At 49.7% G+C, this 15,366-nt stretch overlaps 2 protein-coding genes across 3 annotated transcripts in view; both read right to left on the reverse strand.

The window, feature by feature from the left end:
• Positions 1 to 6,991, reverse strand: part of cwc22 (CWC22 spliceosome associated protein homolog) — a 140,835-nt gene extending 133,844 nt beyond the window's left edge. For both annotated transcript variants that reach the window (XR_009929792.1, XM_062457752.1), the window contains exons 1-14: positions 6,855 to 6,991; positions 6,010 to 6,094; positions 5,681 to 5,916; positions 5,443 to 5,498; positions 5,045 to 5,131; positions 4,387 to 4,623; positions 4,106 to 4,234; positions 3,833 to 4,001; positions 3,613 to 3,666; positions 3,299 to 3,434; positions 2,496 to 2,702; positions 2,156 to 2,218; positions 1,848 to 1,946; positions 1,087 to 1,171 (exon numbers count right to left, since the gene is read on the reverse strand). Coding sequence is in view for 1 of the 2 variants with exons in the window: in XM_062457752.1 (XP_062313736.1) it covers positions 1,087 to 1,171; positions 1,848 to 1,946; positions 2,156 to 2,218; positions 2,496 to 2,702; positions 3,299 to 3,434; positions 3,613 to 3,666; positions 3,833 to 4,001; positions 4,106 to 4,234; positions 4,387 to 4,623; positions 5,045 to 5,131; positions 5,443 to 5,498; positions 5,681 to 5,916; positions 6,010 to 6,094; positions 6,855 to 6,914 (1,703 nt within the window). In the remaining variant the exon portion in view is untranslated. The remainder of the gene's footprint in view (positions 1 to 1,086; positions 1,172 to 1,847; positions 1,947 to 2,155; positions 2,219 to 2,495; positions 2,703 to 3,298; positions 3,435 to 3,612; positions 3,667 to 3,832; positions 4,002 to 4,105; positions 4,235 to 4,386; positions 4,624 to 5,044; positions 5,132 to 5,442; positions 5,499 to 5,680; positions 5,917 to 6,009; positions 6,095 to 6,854) is intronic.
• Positions 6,992 to 8,807: 1,816 nt separating this feature from the next.
• Positions 8,808 to 10,822, reverse strand: LOC134017037 (motor neuron and pancreas homeobox protein 1-like). The gene is made up of 3 exons (XM_062456281.1): positions 10,004 to 10,822; positions 9,250 to 9,410; positions 8,808 to 9,107 (listed from the first exon to the last, which is right to left on the reverse strand). Exons 1-3 carry the CDS (start codon positions 10,458 to 10,460, stop codon positions 8,808 to 8,810), a joined length of 918 nt encoding a protein of 305 aa, XP_062312265.1. The 5' UTR covers positions 10,461 to 10,822.
• Between the last annotated feature and the right edge of the window lie 4,544 nt (positions 10,823 to 15,366).

The raw sequence follows: 15,366 nt of genomic DNA on the forward strand, positions 1-15,366 counted from the left end.
TTACGAAAAAAAAGCCAGAAAACTTATAGCAGTCTAGCCTATTGCTAACGCCTGTCTAGATTATCTATTGAAAGAACTGGAGGCAGGTGCTCTTGCGTTAGCAAGCTAAACTAGTTTAAATGGCTACAATCTAGGTGTTTTCGCTTTCTAGCTGTTCTTGCATTCCTTGCAAATCAGCGTTAATAAAAAGCAGATGAGATAGAGCTAGCTAGTCTAGCTAACATTGACATTTGCTTGTTGCCAAATCGGTGATTTAGAAGACCGTACTGTTCAAACTATCTTAGAACATTTAATGTAGCGAATTAGCAAGCTTGTCTAAAGACACGTTACCATGCTAGCGCAGCTAGCCTAGAATACCGTATTTCTTATAAACGCCGCCCTCAAATAAACGCCGCCCTCAAATAAACGCTGCACTAAATTTGAACATTGTGTAATAAACGGTGCATCGTTTAATCAAAGAAATACTGTATTCCCATGGAAAGTTTCCACCTCTGAAAATTCCCAGAATCCTGCCCCCCTACCCATTCCCGTCCAGCTCCCATCCCCTCCAGATCCCAGGAAGGCTGTGGCACCAGGCCACGCATTTCCTCCAGACCCACATGGAGAGGAGATGTGTGACTTCTTCAAACACGCTTTAAATATCCCTACCATCGTGGGAGGCTGCTGTGTAAGTGTGTGTGTGTTGGGTTGTGGTTTCTCTGTGTGTGTGTGTGTGTACGTGTGCGCGCGCGAGCGTATCTTGGCCAGGCATTGATTTCTACCATCTGTGTGAAGGTTTGATTGAGACCCAGAGGAGAGGTCCAGATCCAGCCTCTGGCTGGCTAAATGACCCACTTCAGTCAGCACCGTTGGCCCTGGGACCAGAGAGACAGGCCAGCCCGGCCACTGACTGGACCCTGTCAACCCCGGGCTGCCAGCAGGAACTGCTCCCACTCTACAGAGACCGCATTGATATCTGGGCAACCAAGTCCGGGCTTGCAGAGAAGACGGATAGAGGCAGTATGGTGCAGTGTGCTTGTGGCCAGGTTATTATATGGTGAGGCATGTCGTCGTGTCTTACGGTACGGTTTGGGCAGGTGAACATACCTGGACTGGATGGCCAGGTAGATGGTTCTCCTGAAGGCGACCAGGTTGACTTCTGTCTGGTCGAAGATGGTAATCTTCTCTCCGTCTGGAGCAGAGAGGAGGTGATGTTAGGAGGACGTAAGGGGAGGGGCACAAGCGACCACCTCCTGGGGATCTCCGTGACAACCCTGGAAGGCCGGGGTGAGGGAAGCGTTCCAGACAGGCCAGTAGGAGAGGCAGGCAGCCCTCCACACTAATGGCTTTCTGGCTTTGCTTCCTGTGGGCGACCCAGACGCTGGGTTGCTGAACGACGAGGACAAACGAGGACACAACTGTGGATGAATGCTTCCACTCTCTTCCTCTCTCCCACTCTCTCCATCGTCTACCCCAGGCTCTCTCTCTCTCTCTCCATCCTCTACCCCAGGCTCTCTCTCTCTTCCTCTCTCCATCCTCTACCCCAGGCTCTCTCTCTCTTCCTCTCTCCATCCTCTACCCCTGGCTCTCTCTCTCTTCCTCTCTCCATCCTCTACCCCTGGCTCTCTCTCTCTTCCTCTATCCATCCTCTACCCCAGGCTCTCTCTCTCTTCCTCTCTCCATCTTCTACGCCAGGCTCTCTCACCTCCCCCCCTTGTCTCTTGTTCGCTCTCTAGCGCCCTCTATCTGGCCCAGCCAGCCATGTGCCTCTCTTCTGCTTCACTCTGCCTCATTCTCCTCACCCCCCTCCTTCCCCACCTCCCTCCCTCCCTCCGTGGGAGCTCAGTACAGCTGGCTGAACACCCTACCTTCTCCAACCTCTCCCTCCTTCTCTTCATCATTGTCGTCGTCATCGTCGCTCCCGTCCGCGTCCTCTCCCGAGTCGCTGCTTCCCTCGTCCAGGATCTCTGCACGCGCACACGGGGAACACGGCGGTTATGGAAGATTCAAAACCAAACACCTCCATTACCTCAGACATCCACGTGCAGATTCAGCGTTCAACCAAGTGCGTGTGTTAAACCTGTGACATGGACCCGAGTTTGGCCTGTTGCTCAAACATTCCTCTGCATGTCAAGTGAGATAGAAAAGCCTCCTGGTCCAGGAGCACCACACGTACCCTTCTTTATGGTCTTGTACTTCTCCTCGTTCTCCAAGAAGTCTGGGTCCATCTTGAACACATCTGGACGGATCAGATATTTCCAGTTACAGTAGAGCACAAGGCGCTGTGACGGTTTTGGATATAAAGCATCAGATCAACAGAAACGGTATGTGTGTGTATATATTAGGTGTGTACGTAGGTGTGTGTGTGTGTAGGTGTGTATATAGGTGTGTGTATGTAGGTGTGTGTGTATGTAGGTGTGTGTACATAGGTTTGCGTGTGTGTGTGTGTGTGTGTGTGTGTAGGTGTGTGATTGTGTGTGTGAAGGTGTGTGTGTATATATGTGTGCGTGTCTCACTGAGGACGTCCTCCTGGTTGTACTCGTCCTCCAGGGGCAGCATGTGGGTGAACTGGTCCTCCTCCTCAACCAGGTCCAGGCCCTCGGGCACCACGGGGTGGTCCTTGAAGCCGTCCTTCCTGATGGCAAACATCACCTCAATCATGTACTGCACCCGCTTGTCGATCTCCGACTCGTGGAGGATGTTTCTCAGGCGCTCGAAAATGGCTGGAAAAAAACAGGTCAAACATGTTTGATAACGAAAACAGGGGCTAACAGTAACCGTGTACTATATGCACTGTAGTCCTGTATGACGTCAGTGCAGAGATGCATCAGTACTTCTCGTTGGTGCTCGTATAGAGCAGACACAGCACGTTAAACACTTCTACTTGGTATCAGCTTCCCGTTACGACTACAGACTAATGACGTAGCCTGTATACTTGTTGCGAAACTAAACAGCGGAGCCCAGCAATGCGGAGCCCAGCAATGCGGAAACCTGCCTCAGAGCCAACTATTGCACGATCCGATCATGCCTTGGAGTTCTCAAGAAGCGACGCAATACGAATCCTTCCTTTGGCTTCCACAATTCGGAGATGTCTATCAGCGCTGTGCACTAGTGTAAACGACTCTTCTGCACAGCTTCTAAGTTGTCAATGTGACAACAAACCGACTTAACGTGGGAGAACGTGGAAATGCTTCTCCTTCTTACGACAAGAATTCCGTCCAACCTGATGTTTACTCGGACAAGCAAGATAAGCTGTGTGTAGCTGGCAACTGGCTTTACAAAGGCGCTTTTCTACGTTTCGACCAAAACCCATCTGTACCATTGATGCCTCTGGGAGAGACCTCTGTGAGCTTGAGGCCACACTCCTTGAGGAAGGCGATGGTGACCTCCACGCTGTCGTCTGAAGGCCTCTCCAACAGCAGGGTCAGCATCTCCAGACACAGCACCTCGTGGGCCTGGTGGAGGACAGGTAGGTAGGTAGAGAACCATTAACCGGGAAATAAACAACAGATTTGAAAGATCCCGATTGGTTCTTTGGACAGAGGGACGAGATCTGAAATGGGAAGTTCTACTACTATGTCAAGAGGCCTAGATGCATTGTGCAGATGTTACGGATGTTCCAGGAAGACATACCACATTTTGGTTGATGAGGTGGGCCACAAACTTGGATGCCGTCAGACATTGTTGCTGAAAAACAAACCCCACTGAGTGTTACCAACTGGAAACAGATCAACAGGGCACATTTATGGTTCACAGTCTGCACTAGTGTACTGATTCTTGTTGTGTTGGCCTTGCAGCACGTGGGCTAGCACACATACTGGGGTGTTCAGGGCTAGCGCGTCGGGGTAGCTACCTTGTCATTCCTGCGGTATCCCTTGCGGAAGTTGAGGATGAGTCTCCTGAGGATGAGTTCTCCTATCTGGGGGAACTTGGAGTTGATGATGGCCACCACGGCAGCGTACACGTGGGTGAAGATGGGAGACGCACTCTGGGCCTGCAGGACCGAGCGGGAAAACACACCTCTGGACACACACACACACACCGAGTTAAGGATGTGCAACAGGCCATCATTTGCTCCCAATTCGGACCCCTGACACACACACACAGACACACACGCGTCCGTTACCTGCCCCTGACGATGTTCTCCTGCAGAAGCTCCTGGATGATCATGGCGATGTTGGACACGTTGACCTTGTTGATCAGACCGTTGATGGATTTCTTCAGAGCCTCCCAGCTCATACGCTGGTATGCCAGGCTAGTGGGGTGAGGGAGATATGTGAGGGAGGTACAGAGTTGGGGTTCACATCAATAAGTGCACAAGACAGCACCAGGAATCACTTGTATCCCTATTGATTCTCATGGCGCTAATGATGATGACGAGGAGGACTACAAAGATGGCGGCCGTACCTGCTCTTGTCGGTGATCTGCGCCTGCATCATCCGGAGCTTGGCGGGGGGGATGTAGGCCCCCCCCGTGCGGGTCAGGATGGGGTCCAGCTCCTCCTTCTTCTTCTTGGTTGGAGGCTCTTCGCCTGCAGCCTCCCTATTGGCTGGGGACGGAGACCGGCCCCTCCTCCTGAAGTCCTCCCTGTCCCGGCTGGAGTGGCGTTCGTAGCGGTCCCTGTCTCGGTCCTGGTACCGATCTCTGAGGAGGAGGAGGTTAGTTAAGGTGAGTTACAGGTCTGGGACAGAAGCCAGGTGTTTGTTGTTTGTGTTGTGATTTACATGGCACTCTTACAGGCTTTTCACAAGGCACTTTGCCCAGGACTAAAAGCTTTATTAGAACTTATTTAGCCCCAGGCTAAGAAAGCTTTCACCCTGGCACAATTCTGGCACATTCCAAAGTGGGCTAACCCAGACTTTATCCTAGGGCTAGCCTCTGGAGCAGGGTTAGCCCCACGTTTGCAGGGTTATCCCCGGAAAATCAACTAAACACAGGGCTAAGATATCCCAGGGTCAACTCTTAGCCTGGGGCTAAGGATAACCATGGGCTAAGAATACGCGAGTGTGAAAAGCCTATGAGATAGGGCCAGTGACCAGAGCAGCCAAGCCAGGCGTGTTGTTACCTGCCGTAGCGTCCCCTCTCATAGCGCCGATCTCTGTCCTGGCTCCTGGAGCGAGACCGTGACCGTGACTTCCGGCCCTCATCGCTCCTGGAACAACAACAACACGATAGATTTACCAAGAGCACACATCGTACAACTAGGTCCTTTCTCCCAGACCAAATCTGTCTATTCTATGGTTAACAGAAAACTAATTTTAATGTATTCAGGCCCAGTCTATATCTACATGTTCAGGCTCAGTCTACATCTACATGTTCAGGCTCAGTCTATATCTACATGTTCAGGCTCAGTCTACATCTACATGTTCAGGCTCAGTCTATATCTACATGTTCAGGCCCAGTCTACATCTATGTAGATCTAGAACCAGAGGGAGCAGGAAGCCAGGCTAAATCTCCACGTACTCGTGGTCTGGGGATGAGCTCCTTCTCCTGGCCTGGCCGGCTTCACCTGGGTCTCTCTGAAACACAACCACAACAGTATGAACACCAACAATGTGAACGTCAACATGGTCATTTACCAGATCAAACACCCCGCACGCGGGCCTGGGTCAGAGCTACACATCAACACATACTTCCAAGATAAACGGTCACGATTCCTTCGGCCACTGTGCTGCTTATAAGGACATGTGTGTCGCCTCACCCTGATGACGTGAGCAACGCTGCTCTTCATCCTGCGGACCGTGCCTTCGTCTTCATCATCGCTGTCTTCGTCATCGCTACTGTCACTGCGGGACCCGCTGGAATCCTGGCTGCCTTCGCTGGGCCCGGAGGAAGCACCATCTTTGGGGCTCGCTGCCCCGACCCTGCCTGCCCTGGGGCTCACCACCCCGGGGTTGGCTGGCTTGGGGCTCTCACTTCCAGACTCTCTGTCTTCTGCTACAGAGAGACAGAAACGACAGACAATAATTGTATACGGTGCTGTGTTTTCCCTCTGTAGAAAATGTAGTAGACTGTACAAGTGTAACTCACCACGGATCCTCTCGACCCCGGCGTCTCTGGCTGAGGGACTACCGCTGCTCCTAACGGGAGGCTCCATCCGTCTGGGACTGGACGGCTGAAGGGACAGAGGCGACCGAACCGTAATTAAAAACGAAGTAAATAGCTTGCTGTAATGCAGTTACTAACTTTGCCTAAGCGAATAATATGTGCGGACTACTTCAGTCCTCGGGACAGTTGGACTCACATCTACTTAGGTAGCAACCGTGGCGGAAGAAGCAACACTGTGTTAGATCGTCCAACTGTCAGGTCAATTATGATCGAGACCGTTTTAGAGTAAGATAATTAGCTGTTGATGTAGCAAACAAGTTAGCAAGTTAACTCCATTGTTGTAATGACATAGCTATCAAGCTAAACATACGGTGGAATAACCCGAAACGCCACTTAGCCAGCATCAAGCTAGAGAACAGTTGCATGAACGATGACAAAAGGCTGTCATACACAGCAGCTACCTAGCAACTTATAATGGACCCATGCAACTTATTAAATACAAACATTTAGGACAAAACTTTTCAATGATGAACTTGGACTAGGTAACGGGTCACGAATAGCTAGCTAGTAGTGTGAAGAGGGACGAACGTTAGCGTGTCTAGCTAGCAGGCTAGCTAGAGCGCGGTCTAGGTTTGCCCCATGTGAGGAGCGCGGTTGCTAACTCCGCTAGGCTAGTTAGCTTAGCTGACGGTAGTCAAGCGTCGTAAAACTACCCCATGATAATAGCTGGAACAACTTTAGACACAAGTTGAACCGAACACAGTTCCTCCTTTAATAGAGGAAATGGTTTGTTGATATTAGTCAACACAAGTGTAAAGTTCTCCTACCTCTGATGATTTCGGACTGAGTTCTGCTACCAAATCTGTGTCGTTTGTCTCCGAAGCCATTTTCCACACATACTTCCGTAACAGCTCCTCTACTACGGGTAGTTGTAAGGGTAATAAATGACCATGCACTTAGATATATACATCTTGGAGATAGCTGTCGAGAGTATAAGCTGCAGCACCATAAAATGATGATGACCATCCGAAAAACTGGGATATCTCGATAAACATCATTGTTATTCATTTCTTAACTTATTGTGTTCTTCAATGGGTTCTTATTATCAAGAAATAAGCTACGACAACTCTCAAGAAGTGTAGACGCACAATGGTCTCACAAGCCTATACTTTACTGCCACACAGTGGCTACTGCTACCAACTCACAACAGCTATAATCAAGAAAAGAAAAAAATCGCATTTGATAAGTTGAACAAAATGCATTATTTTTGCCGGTAGTACCTGTCCTTGAACTTGATCTGCTATACAGGTCTGCAAAAGTGTCATATCACACTTATATCACCTGCTTGGAAATGCAAGCCTATTAAACAGGCTGTTTAAGGAAAATATTCCATAATATTATTGTGATTTTTATAAGCAGTACATTGACTATAAAATGTGTAGTTCTGTCTTCAGTAGTAAAGAAGTGTGTACCATTCCAGGATATAAACAGTACTCATATTTGATCAACAACACAACATTCAAGAATATGATTTTATTTTATATTTCTTCACAGCAACAAAAAATAGCAATAGCCTACTAGTGTTTACCTTTGACATGAAATATATTATTTTTTCAAATGTTTAAATACATTAAATAACAATACGGCAAATGCCAAGATAGATAAGAAACAATGTTACCGGTCATATTAAATGCCATGTGTTAAACCAATCCAAACTGCCTTCATTTCCAGGGTCATAAGGAGCAACCTGGGTTAGTTGGGCTCATACTTGTGAAAGACCTTACAGTCTGTTTGTGTTGTGTACTAATTCAGTATGTTTTTTTCTTGCTAACAGACTACATTAGTATATCAGTTGTATTGTGTTCTTACTTCATGTTCAACCTCTAACCATGTATGTCACAGTGGTCAAACAAAACCTTATTATCCTTTCAGGTGTTGAGTAAAACCTTGTGTTTAAACGCTCATCCTTTTGGCTGTTCTAGACAGTACCTCACATTCAGGGCCTCTAACAAGGCTGGCTGCTTTAGGTCGTTGTTGCCTGTCAAAGACAATTACATCATTGAGTGGTTGTGGAAAAAGGATGAGAAAAACAAAATACTGCCACACTAGAGGTGATATTTTTAAAAGTGTAATTATAACAACAGTTGTTGTTGTCAAGACGTAATACTGATGATGTCACAGGGCTACACCATGCGGTGGTGGGGGATGCAAATCCTCTCATCTGGGACGTCCAATCACAGACCCTCCATGACCCGTCTCACAGACCCTCCATCTCATGCCCCCTCCATGACCCGTCTCATAGACCCCCCCCTCTCATAGCCCCCCCCATGACCTGTCTCACACACCCTCCATCTCTCATGGCCCCGCCTCCATGACCCGTCTCACAGACCCTCCATCTCATGCCTTCCCCCCATGACCTGTCTCACACACCCTCCATCTCTCATGGCCCCGCCTCCATGACCTGTCTCACAGACCCTCCATCTCATGCCCCCCCCCCATGACCCGTCTCACACACCCTCCACCTCTCATAGCCCCGCCTCCATGACCCGTCTCTCTCCTTGTGAACCCACTTCCCCTCACATAGTCTGACCCTCTCCATAGCCCCTCCTCCTCCCATAGCCCCTCCCTCTCTTCTAACCCGTCCCTCACCCATAGCCCCTCCCTCTCTTCAAACCCCTCCCTCTCCCCTAGCCCCTAGCCCTTCCCTCTCTCCTAGCTCGTCCCTCTCCCTTAGCCCCTCCCTCTCTCCTAGCCCTGCCCTTGTGACCCCACCGACCCTCTCAAAGCCCCACCCCAGTCCTCCAGCCAGCGGATTCTCCTTCCTCCAACTCGTCCTCAGAGCAGCTGTAGCTCGAGTGTTCCGTGTGCCCCAGGAAGTCAGCAGGAGGAGACAGGCCCTCTCCATCCTCGTCTTCCTCCTCCTCCTCGTCATGCAGGCTGTTGCTCCGGCTGTCTCCCCCAGGCTTGGTGCCTTTTTTCCCCAGGACTGGGCTCCCTGAGTCTGGCTGGGACGCCCGCTGCTCCTTGGCCTTGCGGCTCCGCTTCCACTTCATACGTCTGTTCTGGAACCAGATCTTCACCTGGTCAAACACGCACATACACACACAAACACACACACATACACACGCACATACACAAACAAATAATGGTTAATGTATTACTAAACTATTACCAAAACAGAAACCTTATCACCAGCATTGATCCCTAGCTGGTGGACAGTACCTGTGTCTCAGTGAGCATGAGTGACGTAGCCACCTCGAAGCGCCTGGGTCTGGACAGGTACTTGTTGACCTTGAACTGGTTCTCCAGTTGCAGCAGCTGCTGGCTGGTGAAGGCTGTCCGAGGCCTCCGGCATTTCCCCAGTACACCGACCTGCGGAGTGACTGGGAGACAGTGAGGGGGGTATGGGAGGGGGGGGGGGGGAATTTTATAGGCTCTGAAAGTTAATTTCTCAATCTGCAAAAGTGACCCAACTGTCTGCTTTTACATATCCGCTTGAATGAAGTATAAATTATGATTGAGACACAATGAGAACCCAGAGTGTTGTAGTCCCATGGAGACAGTCATAAATGAAAAGGATCAGGATCATATCCTTTTTTTTTTATCAGTGGGAGGACAACAATATAATATGCAGAGTCTATATAACTGGACCATTAACTTAATGAAACCTTCGCCTGTTATCAGCTCTTGAAGATTATTTCCTGTGTTGTTCCTTCTCAGCTCGACTGATGAAAATGCTATTTATGACTAATGTAAACATGGTGCCGAAAAGGTGGCATCATTATAGTCACATTATAAAGTGGAAATATTTTACGATATTATTAAATAATTTAGAATTAGCAGTTGATTGAAAATTACTCACTACAATTTACATTATTTGCACAATATAATATTACAATAAAAGTTATACATATAGTATAGTATATATAGATATAAACGAATAAGTCTAAAAATTAGGGTGATGCCGGTTACTCACCTCCATACTCTCCGAGTCTGGGCATCATCATTCCCGCTCTGATCCAGTGTTCCAAAGAGAAGGATCCAGCCATAGCGGCCGCTTTCAGATGCTCCGGATATGGCTGAGCCATCTGCGTAAAGCCAGGATATATGAAGCCGGGGTGCTGCGCTCCCAGAGCAGCCAGGGGGTACAGGGAAGCTGGGTACAGTCCGGGGAAGGATCCCGGAGTCAGCGCCGTGAGGCCAGGATGGGGAATGTTCAACAAACCCGGTTTGGGGATAATACCCGTCTGGATAAGAGCAGCGTTCGATGTCCTCTGGGGAGACGGGGTTTCCGAGCGGTGGCACGACACGGGAGTATGTGTGTTTTCACTGCACAGTCCCTGAGACCCGTCCCAGTGAGCTGGGTGCGGGTGCGCGTTGTGCGCCAGGAGCGCATCAATACGAAAGTTGTTGGATTTCTCCATTGCCGTCATTTTCTCTCTCCAGGAAATGTCCAGCCAACTCAAATTACACAACTTTTAGAAGAAAAAAACCCAATACTTGTCAGATCGTTAAAAAGAGTCTTTGAAAGAAGGAAACCGTAAAGCTGCTGTGTTGTTGGTCGATATATATATATATATAATAAAGCTTACACTCGTTATTAAAATTGGCTAATCATCATCCCAACTCCATTCCCTTTTTTTTTGATTTCTTCTATATTTCCCGTCAGCCCCTGGCGCTCTGCTCCCGTGCGTAATGCGCGTCCACCTGCCACTGGTCTAACTTTTCTCCACTATTCCGTTCAGGAATGGTTCTGTCTATCTGGCTTCTGATTGGCCCATCTCAGCAAGCGAGACAGAGGGACAACCACTCACTTATATATCCCCCTCGGTGTTTTAATAATATAAATTACACTCTGAAACTCCCCTCTCCGCGTGCACGCAAGATTGCCAAGCGCACCACTCAGGCACGTGGAAAGATAGCACTGAAAAGGACGTTTCGGGAGAAAAACGTCTGTTGGTCAACAGTTTCAGCTACTACACCAATGAGCTCAGTTTATCAAGAGCAAACAGAAAGATGCAAAGTATAATTTGTTATTTATTAGCTGCGACTACTAGCCAGACGTTGTCATACTCATAATTCTAGTCAGAATATAAGTCTGATACGCTCCGTTGGGCTGTGAGTATGGTACACAAAACTGCATGAGCGTACATGGTCGAAGTTACTGCGAATTTGCACTTGTTTAAAACAGCCTTATCTTTCAAATACCTCATAGGACGACAGGAGCCAGGCTGACTGGCCTTGCTGCCTGGCCTCTGGCATTCTTTCTCTTCCAGCAGGTGATGCTGGGACACCTTTTTCCCACCGCCTATCAAACACTATCTATCTAACACACGCATGCATGCACACACACACACACAGGCCACACACACACTGTGAAAGCTATGACGTTTGTACGTTAATAAAATGTTTAATAAACATCATTGGTTGTTACAATTATGACTATCAGAGGCCTATTACAATCTTCAGGGTTATATCATGATAATCAGTCATTATCACACTGTACAGCTGATAACCATGACATAAACAACAGGCTTCCCAGCAGCTAACTTTCCACCAACCAGAAGCCATTTCCTGCTGGGTTGCAGAGATGATAAGCGTTGCCATGCTTCTCTCACAGTGAAGACAAACATCCACTACTAAACTCGTCATAAAAAAACCCACATCCTAGTCTGCAGATAATAGCTGACACAAATGGGATATTTTGACGGACAGACTTATTTTGAACTGTAACTTCTTTTCCCTTATGATGATGACAAAAAAAAATCATCTAGTAGATGTATATATCCAGAACAACATGGCTTACAAATGATTGTGGCGAAAACGTGTGGTAAATACAGACCGTTCCTTGACTCTGACCACCAAAATACTGTTACCGTGGACTCTTCATCCATGATCCTTGATCCTAACCCTTAACTTGTAAACAGTGTAGGCACTCTGTGTTGGAAAGGAGAGTTTGCTAAGTGAATGCAGTGGAAACGTTAATCGTTGTAAGCAGAGCGGTAAGACCGTGTTTAGATGAGAGATCTGTGAAGATGAGTGTGCTGGTGTTCATTCTTCATCTATTGAGACCCTCCAAAGGTGAACCTTGTGGACGTGTCTCCCTGGTGAGTAGACCCCCTCACACAGAAGAGCACAGATGCTCAGCAAGCGTTAAGGAGCTGACAGACTGCACAGGCTATGGGCAGTAAAACAGCCATTCAGTCATCAACCATTCATACACAAATGTGACAAAGAGGTTAACCCTTCGACAGCCTATGCCTGACCCTAGTTAGCACTCAGAAGTTTGAAGAGAGCAGTCTCTCTGTGTTCTGGCCCTACCAAGGCTGCACTCTCCTTCCTCTATAATTGTTTGACTATTTTCTATTTCTCTGAAACCTTCGGCCTCCCTAGTTAGCCTAGCACGTTTAGCAGTCTTAATCTCATTCTGATTCCCAGCCCCCAGACCTTGCCTACCCCAGCCCCCAGCCCCCAGACCTTGCCGATCCCAGCCCCCAGCCCTTGCCTATCCCAGCCCCCAGCCCCCAGACCTTGCCTATATCAGCCCCCAGACCTTGCCTATCCCAGCCCCCAGACCTTGCCTATCCCAGCCCCCAGACCTTGCCTATCCCAGCCCCCAGACCTTGCCTATCCCAGCCCCCAGCCCCCAGACCTTGCCTATCCCAGCCCCCAGCCCCCAGACCTTGCCGATCCCAGCCCCCAGACCTTGCCTATCCCAGCCCCCAGCCCCCAGACCTTGCCGATCCCAGCCCCCAGACCTTGCCTATCCCAGCCCCCAGCCCCCAGACCTTGCCGATCCCAGCCCCCAGACCTTGCCTATCCCAGCCCCCAGCCCCCAGACCTTGCCGATCCCAGCCCCCAGACCTTGCCTATCCCAGCCCCCAGCACCCAGACCTTGCCTATCCCAGCCCCCAGACCCCAGCCCCCAGACCTTGCCTATCCCAGCCCCCAGACCTTGCCTATCCCAGGCCCCAGGCCTTGCCGATCCACAGACCAAATCTGAGCCTCTGCAGGTTGGCCTGGAGCAACAGATGGAGCCCCAGCCTCCGGGCCCCCCAACCTCCCTGTCTTCTAGCCCCCATTCCCCCAGCCTCCCAGCTCTCCAGCCTGCCAGGCCCCTAGCCTCCAAGTCCCCCAGCTCTCTAGCCTCCCTGCCCCCCAGCCTCCCAATCCTACAGCCCCCGGCCTTCCAGCCCCCCAGCCTCCAAGTTCCCCATCCTTCCAACCCTCCAGCCGCCAGCCCCCCCCCCCCCTCCCTCCCAGCCTCTCAGCCCCGTCTCTCCTCCTCCTCCTCCTGCTGCTGCTGCTGTCTGTGTGGCCTGAGAGGCCTGGCTGCGTGTGTCTGGCCCATCAGCCTCATTCACAGAGACACCGTTTAGCAGTAATTATCCAGGGCCACGCCCCCTCCTGTCCCTGTCATTGTGCTGGCATGTCAGGGCGGAGGCCATCATTAATCAGCTCTTTCATAACCCTGCTAAACCCTGCTGAACCCTGGCACCCTGAACGCCCACTGCTGGACCCACTCCATCCTCTGTTCTGCTCAGTCCAGCACAGCCACACAGGAACACCACAATGGAGGCAGAGGAGGGGGGATGACACCGACATGGGATCTGATGAATGGAGACAAGGGACACAGAGGGATGTCAGATATCTGATAGGGTCTCAATTTGGGAGCTTCCCTCAGAAACAATGTTCAGATTCTGGTTGGAATGTCTACACTGGTCAAGTTCTAAATGGAATAGTTGGAACTTAGACCGGTGGTTTAAGGTTTTGATTGGAATGTTTGCAATGGTCATGTTTTCTCTGGAATGTTCCAACTACAGGTAGATAGTAAACATGGACCTCTCCAGAAAGGAATCACACTTTTATAAAGTGTCATATTGCCATCTGATGTAGCAGAGGCATGCCAAGGTCTCTACAGCATAACCCAGCAAACACGGAGGAACAAGTGTGACCTCTTCAGTCCCCTATGTATTATCCTCGGATCTCATCTTCAACTCTCTGACTCACGATGACGGACATGTGACACTGAGGAGGAACCAGCTCTGACAGACAGGTGACTCAGCCAATCAGCTCCTCTGTTGATCATACTGAGCATCCCTGACTTGGTCCTAGTCATCAAGTTGTTTTTCATTTGGGCCCCTTCATTCGCCCCTGTCAGTTCCTCCTCCCTCCCTCCCTCTGCCGTGGATAGACACAGAGAGAAGACAATAAATGGGGCATTTCTACCAGCTCGCTCAATTGGTGTCTCATCCTTCTGCCCCAAAGGCTAAACCTAAGACACACCCACCCATAGAATCAGCACATTTTAATCAGGGGCCCTCCCCACCACACACACAGACACACGCACGCGTACGCACACACGCACACAGCCACTCAGAAGATTAACGTGTGTGTTTAACATACACTAACCAAACAACCAGGTTCTATAGATTGATTCCTCTCAAACTGCCTCACCCTGCCTTTGCTGCCTGAAACCTACATCAACCCCCCCCCCCCCCCCCCTCCACCCCCAGTCCTACATGCCCCTATCTCAACAGCAGTAGAGACAACACAGTGTTATAGAGGTAAATAGTTCCATTGGAATCCTTGTTAAACAGTGCTGGGACACACTCACAGGAGTAAAGAGAGAAGGGGGGGGGGGTTAGACCGGGGGAGGGTTGGGGTAGACCGGGACTGAGGAAGGGTGTTGATTAAGTTGGATGATTTATAGAGAAATAAAGACAACAGGTTCCTCCCACTCAGGAGTGAAACCTGTCAAGGTCACACGCCAGGAACCCAGCTGAAATACCAGCAGCTTCCCTGTCTGTAGACACAGGCCCAGGCCCAGCCGGGGCCGTTAATATGTCTGCTGATACAACACTTAGCCTGATCCCCTTATCACCTTCCTGATAGGCTGTCTAGTCCAGCCTGCCTGCACACCTGGTCTAATACCTCTAAATGGACAGGTAATGATGTGTGTGCAGCGGTCAGCCTATCTCTTCCCCAGCTGCTCTTTTTCTCATAGGGCACACACACACAAACATGCACACACACACTTACACAACACCCACGCACACATAGGATTGTTTGCTGGGATAGTGCTGACAGGTGCATGTTTATTTAAAAGGCAGTCAGGCAGGTACAGTCAGTAAGTCATGCCATGTACCCGCATGCTGTTCATGCTCTGGAAGCCTCCGCCCTTCTCTCCTTCCCAATCGGCTTCTATATCTTCTGTACTCTTCCGTACTCTCCTCCTCTCTCTCTGACCCCTTTCCTCCCCTTTTCCAGTAGAAGACATTACTCAGGTCTCCCTAGACCTCACACACCATTTTCTCTTTCCACCTCACTTCCTACATA

Source organism: Osmerus eperlanus, chromosome 3 (genome assembly GCF_963692335.1).
Source record: "Osmerus eperlanus chromosome 3, fOsmEpe2.1, whole genome shotgun sequence".
NCBI classification, from domain to species: domain Eukaryota; kingdom Metazoa; phylum Chordata; class Actinopteri; order Osmeriformes; family Osmeridae; genus Osmerus; species Osmerus eperlanus.

Excerpts from the sequence above, each read along its gene's own strand:
- LOC134017037 (XM_062456281.1), bottom strand. The coding sequence starts at position 10,460 with ATGACGGCAATGGAGAAATCCAACAACTTTCGTATTGATGCGCTCCTG. Across the intron at positions 9,411-10,003 it reads CAGACTCGGAGAGTATGGAG|TCACTCCGCAGGTCGGTGTA; the intron begins GTGAGTAACCGG and ends ACTGTCTCCCAG. Across the intron at positions 9,108-9,249 it reads TCATGCTCACTGAGACACAG|GTGAAGATCTGGTTCCAGAA; the intron begins GTACTGTCCACC and ends GTGTTTGACCAG.